The 9,730-nt window shown below is 33.9% G+C and overlaps 1 protein-coding gene across 1 annotated transcript; it reads left to right on the plus strand.

Moving 5' to 3' along the window:
* The first annotated feature begins 1,998 nt into the window (after window positions 1-1,998).
* On the plus strand, window positions 1,999-4,832 carry LOC144427186 (uncharacterized). Its single transcript, XM_078116004.1, has 3 exons — window positions 1,999-2,321; window positions 2,746-2,951; window positions 4,405-4,832. The coding sequence occupies exons 1-3, from the start codon at window positions 2,103-2,105 to the stop codon at window positions 4,532-4,534; spliced, it is 555 nt and encodes a 184-aa protein (XP_077972130.1). The 5' UTR covers window positions 1,999-2,102; the 3' UTR covers window positions 4,535-4,832.
* The last annotated feature ends 4,898 nt before the right edge of the window (window positions 4,833-9,730 follow it).

The following is a 9,730-nucleotide window of genomic DNA, read 5'->3' on the forward strand; positions in this document are numbered from 1 at the left end:
AGTTCAGAAATCAGTGTGGAGAGAACTAATTTATACAGAAATAATTTCAATTGTGCTGTGTTGGGCATAATCACTGTCTTAGCGATTTTCTCTGTTTTCAGTTTGTTCACAAATCACGAGAGTGCAAGTAGTCACTTTTGTTTTTTGAAATAGATACCTTTTACGATGAGCTGACGGAAGTAGTTTAGAAAGTCCTAATTTATTTATAGAAACATATCTCTGTATTACTAATCTGTTTACCAAAATTTTGTAATTTCTTTCTGTCGGTTTTATGTTTTTATCCTAATACATTTAGCTTTTTATTTTCGATATGGAAAATTCCAATCGGATGAAATCTCGTAAACAACTTTCATTTGGGTCAATTATTTCACTTTTTGTAAATCTAATTAATACTGATCACTACTAATTTGAACCGAAAGTAAAAGCTGGAAATCTAGTATAAAAGTTATTTATAATAATCTGTAATTCTGTTTATTTTTACACTGTAATGTTTAATTTGGGAATTAAAAAGAAATTGAATTAAAAAAACACATTCCATCATACAAAAACATTCTCGTCAATGAAATCCAAAAGCAAAGTCGGTTCATTTCTTTGGCGCCAACATCAGCCGAGCGCAACAACAACAGTCCGAGGCCAAAAATGTTTCATTGGAACATGTGAAAACAATCAAAATTTGTAGTAACTAATAAACAATCACAAATATTAATAATATTAATTGTCATTTTGTTTCACAAAAATTCAGAATGAGAACAATGTAATACAGGGTGGGCCAAAGTTGCGAGGTTGAAGGGCCGCAAAAACTTTTGAATAGGTCTCGCGGGCCGCAGTCGTAGAAAACCCAAAAGTGATCAAAACATGGCGAGTTTACTCACTGTAGATATATTTAGGAATGAGAATTTAATGGTTCTAATCAGTTTTTCAAGGAAACTATATAAAGCCTTTAGTTATTTTTAAAAAAAATTCCCGAGAAATATCGTGGTATTTTCGGTATCTTTCGTGTTTGCTTTTGTAATGTCGCTTAAAATTATATTCTTTCGTGACAAATATTACTTGAAAACACACCAGACACTGTGGGTAAGGAAATACGTTTACTCTCAGTTTACTTCGGTCACCTTTTTGTACACTCATCGCGTGATGAATGTTTTACTTATAGCGTGAGCAGGCCTAGTGCTACCGTCAAAAAACAACCCAGTTCGTCTAAGTTAGAACCTCGGACCCGGATAAAAAAAATAACTGGATCGCGCGGCGCTGAGTCAGATCTGCGGTTTGTCACTGCTTTCACATGGCCAACGCTTGAAAATAGAGGAATGTTTTAGACGTTTATAGATACAACAATGGAATTCCGTAATTTTAACAAACATCAATCCCGACATCTGATCAGGAAAAGGACTATTCCTAGTTGGAATAGTTTAAAAATTATTCAAAATTGTTCTGCTAATTAATACAAGTATCTGTCAATGGTTTAGTAGTGTACGCTAAAATTTTTCTGCGGGCGGCACGGAATGTGTCCGCAGTTTGGACCACCCTGATGTAATATATATCTATATTAACTCAATTCAGATTCTACCATTATTATGAACATGAAGGCTTGAAGTTTTAGATATGCAGTAATCTAGTTGTCGCTGTATAGTTGTTTTATTATTATACTACTAAAAACGAAACGAAGACAAAAAATTGAAACTTTTCCATAATATTTCTTCAGTTCTGACGCTCACAAATAAATCTAATTTCGTATCTTACGTGAAACTAATTGGAATGTAACTAAAAGTAGTCGCAACTATAAAATAAGAAACTATTTCTAATTTATGGAAAACAAGTGAGTAACGTTTCATTTATTAGAAAAGTTCTTATCCCAGAAACATATAAAAAGAATAAGTGTTTTTACTTTCGTTATCGTGAACGAAAATAACACGACAGACCGAATCGCATTTATTTTTTTCCGTTCCGGGAAAGGTATAAGAGGCTGCGAATATGTCAAATACAACACAACTAAACTTTTCTGTGTAAATTGAATAACTTCAATAGTTTTCAACTTTCTGAACTGTCTTATATAATCGAAATCCTATTTGCTTGAGTTGCTGAATTCGTTTCTTACAAACAAGATGAAATACTCCTCGATAAAAGCTATTTTCGGATCTTTGATCTCATTTGCAATTGTTGGATGCATCAACGCCAGTTGTACCTACGATATATCAGGAGATACCTGGTGTAGACACACATCAACTACTCCTACAAGTAGATTTACAAATTTTTATGAAGTTGGTGAAGTGTGGAACGATGGACCATGTGTTGAATGTCGATGCCATCCCGTAACTTACAGAGTATGTATTAGTAAATATTGACTAGTATTGGACACAAAGTCCATATGCACTTCCTATAAATTGTTTTGTTTTTATTATGTTGATTTTGTTGTAAAAAAATCTCCTTTCTCAGCAACTACAGGTACAATTGCTTTGAAATTTTCGGAGGTTAAAGATTGTTGTAATCATTAGAAGGCTAAAACTTTTATATTCTGTGGGCTCTATGGGATTCCTTTTTCAATCTGAAGTTTTAGGTGATAACGTCATCAAATTTAAAAAGTGCGCATTAGGCCGCATTTCAGCGAATTAGGGAGAACTACCGTTAAAGATTTGATACCGATACTACTCCGTCTTGGCTTTCGTGCCCTTATCTTCTGGCATTGTTCTCTTGTTTTCTTGAGAAAATATAACGTTTTTAAAATGTCATTCATTAACTTTGATACAGACTCATTTAAACTGTTCGCTACTCGTGGAAGATGGAAAGACTGGACCGGATGAAGTTGAAACCTACTTTATAAATCTTGGCAACGTCTATCCAACATCATGTCCGTTCGCCTTCACCCAAGTTACTGACTCCAACAAACATCTCGCATCCCAGCTGTTTGTTGTTTATCGATTTGTTGACACTGTTGCCACATCTTGCTGTGACAGGTGGGTAAATCTAACATTTAATGGTAGAGTTACGTGCGCTTTAATTTAATGCAATTAATTCTGATAGACTATGAAACTTATTGTATTAGTGAAGTATGTGTACAGTCTAGGCTTGCACGTAATTTACGGATTTACGGAATTACGGAATTATTTCGAGTTACGTAAGCGAAGTAACGAATTACGTAAAGTCGTAATTATTGGTCGAGTACTTTCGCGATTGAAACGAGCTCTCTTCAGAGCAGTCAATTCCGTTAATTGTAAAAAATTAAGTTTAATAAGTAGAAGTTAGAGTTCCGGTATTAGGAGCCGTTTTTCTCTCTCTTGTTACGCAGGTGGGGAAGGCATAACGCGTTGCCATTTACTAACCTATCATCACTTTATCTAGCATGGCCAAAGTACATATTAAACTTAGATAAGGGATAGAATTGTGTTGAGACCGATGGACGCCAACACACCTGGTTTCAACTTCTTCGGGTGAAATGACTAACGAATGTAAGAGATCAACTTATCAAACATGGTCTATTTGTAAATGCCGTGATAATTAATGTCGCGCTTATCAAACAACAATATGACGACGGAAGAGAAATTGCGTAATAAACCAACGCAACTTACTTAGGTAGTTTTTTCGGCATCGGTAAATCGATTGAGACGGCAGAGAAAACGAAACGACGGGATTTCCCGTGTTTATTCTGCGCGAGAACCATTTTCTATTACAAAATCTTGATGTTCTGTTACCGGTTTTATCGTTATATATCTGTCCAGACTTGGCCTTGCTCAATATGTTTTTCACAATACCTCGCTATATTTTGGCCAAATATGATTAACTGTCTTTACCGAAAGTGGCAACTTATTTTGATTTATCGTCGACTCGAATACCGCCGGCACTCGACCAAACTTGTGTCAATCTTGGCCGATAGGATTGTCGACTTGAGTTAGAAAAATAAATTAATATTTTCGTGAGTGCAAAATAAATGTCACAAAATGCATTGTTTTGCGATATAACTTTGTATTTTCGGAGAAGGCATGTCATATAATTACGGTATTAATATCCGTATACCAGTGTTGGTAATGATAAAATTGATCGCATGAAATTGGGTGATAAAGAAAAATCAAAGCTAACACAAAAGATAAAAATCAGAATAAAATTAATTTGAATTCACTCCTTGATATTTGTCTTTAACATCTGTCGCCGGCGTGTAGTACTGCCAGGAATATGGAAACGAAACTTCGATGTCCCATTCGGAATAGAAGTGGATTCAATTGGTTGTTATGATAGGTTTAAATGTGTGAAAAAAATATTGCAATTACGGGGTCATTACGTAATCGATTTGGCCGTAATTACGGAATTGATTTTTGTCAATTACGTGCAAGCCTAGTGTACACATCAAGTCTATAGAGGTTTTACAACACTTTTTGTCGATAATTCATTTAATATCTGGTTTATGTTTTGCAGAATGCAACTTGCCGTCCTACCAGACGACTGCGAAGCAATACCTGACGATTCCGATCAATGTATATTTAAATTTGTTTTGAAATCCAACAATAATATTGAGTGCTCTGGAAATATGGCAATGTCTGGATAAAAGAGAAAAGTCAAATTTTAAGAAACAATCAATTTACATTAAATAAATAGTGTTAATTATCGCACATTTTTTAGTTGAAATTTGTGTGTAACAATATTCCTTGGTTCGTACGTTGATATATAGTACATGTGCTCAATAAAATTAACAACAATAACATTATGAAACAATTAAATACCAGTGAGTTTTATATTGTAATAAAAAGAATAGACTTTACATTCATTTTATCTGTTCAACGTAGGATTATTTGTGTTAACCAGTGTTTGTTTGAAGGTATTAAACGCCATTTCGAGTCACAGGTTATCAGCGTGTCGAGTCAAGTCAGGGTCTAGGAAAATTTCGATTCATAAGTTAAGTCTTTTTGCTCACACGATTCAAGTAGAGTCGCAAAAATCTCAACTGACAGGTCGAGTTAAAGGCATTCCAGACTGATCGAATCACTTCGAGTGTTTAAATAACGTGACTCGAGTCATTCATTCGAATCACTCCAGTACTATTAATAACCATTAGAAATATGAGTTAGGGCTGATAGTTTGTTATATATTTATAACATTTAATCTTCAAAATATCTCATAACATCATAAGAAATAATTGCGATTATCAGAAAAATCAGTGTTCCCAACAGGGTTTTAAATCGTCTATGAAAATCTTCGATCAATCCACAATCGTGTTCCAATTTGTTGGAAAACAATTTGTAAGTCTTTTTAATGTTTTTCCTTGGGAAAGGTATGTCCGGGATTTCTCGGTTTAGAAATTTGCACAGCGGTTACGAGCCATACAAATAAAACTTGTTTACGCAATTACAACCATCTCACACATTTTGTTACTTTACACTTATAGTTTCAATTACTGCTCTTTCTAGATTATCGCTCAAGTTTCAAATATAATATTCTATAAATATGAAAATGAAAGCCTTTTTTTTTATAGATATACAAATGAGAGGAATAATGTTACAGGCACAATGCTTCTGATAATCTACGTTTAAACATAAAATAGGCAAAGAATGGATTTCAAAATCAATAAATATTCAGTTATCTATAGATTGGATAAATACAGAGTGACGCCAGAAAAAAAACAATGTTTGTGTATAATTGTACCAAAAGTTATATTAGTCTAGAACGCTTCGCACACGCTTTGTTATGATCTCTATAGAATAACCTGGAGTCTGTTATTTTATTTTTTTCTTCACCCTGCAGTAATAAGCTATTATGTTGACGAATCACGTAATAGAAAGTTGAAATTGTAAAATTTACAAAGCTGATTGTGGGATTAGCTACTTAGAATACCCGGCTATAAGCTTGAGTCGCGACTCGCCTTCTAAGGACTTCACTCCAGTTCTACTCCACCTCCACTGAATATACATTCTCCTAAACTAAATAATTTAAATAAATATAAATTCATATCTATTTTATTATATGTAATATCTAATTTGATGGTATTTAACTGTTTAATTAAAACAGTTGGTTATAACAATGTGATACAATGTTAAAAAGCAAATGTAGTACTCATCAACATACAAAACAATAAATACTGTTATAAACAAATATATTTATTGAAATTTTAACAGAATAAACGAGAATATCGGTCGAAGACAGAAGACTTATCGATCAGAGATTAGGGGATCCCCAAAACAGCGCTCTTACTCCATAGTGACACCGTGTGTCCAATCACTAATTAATTAATAACTCGCTAATTATACGACATAATTCATCGAAAATCAATAGGCTTCTGTTCCGAACTATGATGAATACACATGCCAAATTTGGAGCAGATTCAACCTCGCTTCCGTGAGATATCGCGTGTATCTAACAGACAAACAAACAAACAGACAAATACCTATCAACATACTTACCGATCTTAAGATCGATAAGTAATAAATAATTTAAAGCATTCGTTTAACGTTAATTCATTCATATTGAAATTCAAATAAATCTTGTTTTCTTTAAATGCAATTTTTTCTAACGACTGTACATGTTTCTCCTCTTTTTATAAGGACATTGCCACAATCCCAGAGCACTCAATATTATTGTTAGATTTAAGAAAATATTTATTATTGCATTGATCTGATTCGTCAGGTATTGCTTCACATTCGTCTGGGAGAATGGCAGTTTTCATGCTGCAAAACATAAACGAGATATCTAAAGAGTTATCGACAAAAAAGTTTTTGAACAACTTTATAAACTTGTACTCCTATTTTTCTAAGATACTTAGTTTCCTATTTCAAATCCGAGTTTGGTCATAATATATAAGGCTACTTCGATCGACCATGCCTGGATTTAGGTGTTCTTGAAAGCCAACCGCATATAAATTGAGTTAGATCAGCCAAAATATCGATTCACAAAAATCAAATCTTCGTTTCTTGCCCTACGTGAAACAAATACAAGCGAATAGAAGCAATTGGACAAATTATACTGTAGCGGCTTGATAGATATCTTGGCTTTTATTGCATGATCGTTATTGTGAAGATTTTTCCAATTCTGCTGTGGGGATTGCAGTTTTATTCTCGAGCTCGTTGTAGACGACATAATTGAATGTTAAATTTAAACAGCGAAGTTCCAATTCGGGTTAACCATAATATAAGTTCCTCCTCTATAGGTTTGCATACGCTACTGCAAAGGTCATCTTTCCTTGGGAAATTCCTATTAATAACCATAGTTTTTCCAGTCAACATTCGGAAATGAGGATTATTTATCGCAATTATCATCACATTTAACTGAATTACTCTGGCGTTAAATTTTATAATTACTCCCCTGTTACAACAAGATGTGGCAACTTCGTTAATAAATCGATAAACTACGAATAGTCGAGATGCGAGATGTTCAGTAGACTTTTTTATTTCAGTGAAGCCGACAGGACATGACGATGGAAGATCATCATCATCAATATCTATAAATTCGGTTCCAACTTCATCAGGTCTTGTCATTCCTTTTTTTACAAGTAATAAACAGTTCAGATGAGTCTGTATAATAAAGGATTTATTAAATGAATGCGTTAAAAACTCGATATTTTCTCAAAGTACCAATACATACGGAATAAGGTATGATACTGCATCGATATTCAACGCATGGTCCATCGTTCCACACCTCGCCAATGTCATACCTATTCGTAATTCGAGTTGTGATTAAAGTATACAAACACTTCGTATTTAATGATATATCATAGGTACAACTGGCGTTGGTGCATTCAACAATTGCAAATGAATGCGATTCGTTTTGTCGTGTTATTTTCGTTCACTATTTTTGTGACTTCAAAGCGGGACGCCTCCAAAGACAACAACCCCTTAGCTGTGATTTTGTAACTTTACATTTTTCGATTTCACAATACAAAGGCCTACATTTAAAGCAGAGGTGACCAACCTGAAACCCGCTAAGGAATTTCATGCAGCCCGCGAATCAATCAGGCGATTCGGTGTATGTTTGGCTTGAAGTCATAAACCTTTAGGGCTGTTCAGAGAAAACAGGAGCCCAGGATTACTTATATTACTGGCAACGCTATTTCAAATAAATCTTCAAATCTTGTTTTGTTGGATCCTCGATATCTTTATCAATGGATCAAAATAACCATTGTCTTATAATAGTTCCGCAGTTAGGCAAGCGCATCGAGATTAATGGAGGTAGGATAACCTTAGTTTGTGAAAATGTGATGTTTTGGCGCACGGGACATCTGGAAGTAATAAAAAGTTTATAACTTTAGCTCAATGATTAAAACAATGAAAAATCTTGAAAAATGACTACGTTTTAAAAACCGGTTAATCGCCACAGGATGGATTCGTTTAAAATTTCTGTATCCGAAGACTTGCGAAATACGGATCTTTTGTACAAAGCCTTCGCCACTAATGTGAAATTTGAGAAAATTTGAGAGTTTCTAAATCGTCAGTTCGTCCTAATCAAAAACGCTTAGTGAAGCAAAAAAGTTTTCATCTCACTAAGCAAAACATGTATTGAATGTTCTATTTTTATTTTATGCTGCAATATATCATTAAATAACTTCAGGATGGATGGATGGTATGTATGGATTAAGTTGTTCGTTTTCGTTAATGAAAATTAATAGGTATTACCATAGTATGACTAAAAAGTTGTGCGGCCCGCTAAGTCAGCGTTGACTGATAAAATAGCCCGCGAGAGCAGATGGGTTCGTCACCCCTGATTCAAAACAATCCCACCTGTCTTCATTGACCATATTGTCATCGAAAGTTTATGTGCATATTCTCTGTCTAAATATCGGGTTCAGTTCGTAAAATAAAAAGGAATTAACGTTAACGATATAAAATAATTCGAATTTAGATTTTTTATGTACAACAAAAGGAAGAAAGAATAATGAAATAGTCTGCGGCTTTCAAGCACTGAGAATTCGCCTAATCATACTTTTCTGTAGATAACACCTTCTTTAAAAAGACGTTCAATGTTACATCCACGTAAAAGTCAGAGCAGGACCACTTAGTATTGATTTTACATGTGATAGGTTCGCTAACTACGAAACAAACAAAATAACGCATTCACCTTCAGATAGTAGGCTAGCGCTGCGCTGCAAAGCAACAGCAGTAACGAGAACATGTTATTGGTAATGTTCGTGTATTATGCTGGATGGATGAACGCCAAAGCGGGAATTTGACTAAATTTCAAATTGCTTATCATTTTAGTTTTGACTACTTTCGGTTATATTCCAATTAGTTTCAAGTAAGTCACGCAAAATGTATCGGCGAGCGTTTAAAGTGAAGGTTTAAGGACCAAGTTAAGACACCTATATATAAATCACACGTAAAATTAATGAAATTTGTCGCAGCCACCATCCTTAACGAAGTAGACAAATACATAAATTGAAAATTTCATTTCCTACGGGATATACAGCATTGTAATTTCATATTTCGTCGTCATTAGCGATGCCACAATGCCGGTCATAATTGATAGTTATTAAATTCTCCATAAGAGTTGAATAATTAACACGAATGAAAGTTGTTTTCGAGATTTCATGCAATTGGAAGTAGTCACATCGAAATTAAAAAGCTAAATATATTTCATACAAATTTTTCAAGACGAAAACATAAAATCAACGGAAATAAAATAAAAAACTTTGGTAAACAGATTAGTAATACAGACAAAATATTTCTATAAATAAATTAAAACTTTCTACATTATTAAATAAACTTGTAATCTTGTCGTAAAAATATCTATTTTTTAATCACGAATGTGAATACTTGCA

This window comes from Styela clava, chromosome 1, assembly GCF_964204865.1.
Source record: "Styela clava chromosome 1, kaStyClav1.hap1.2, whole genome shotgun sequence".
In the NCBI taxonomy this organism is placed as follows: Eukaryota; Metazoa; Chordata; class Ascidiacea; order Stolidobranchia; family Styelidae; genus Styela; species Styela clava.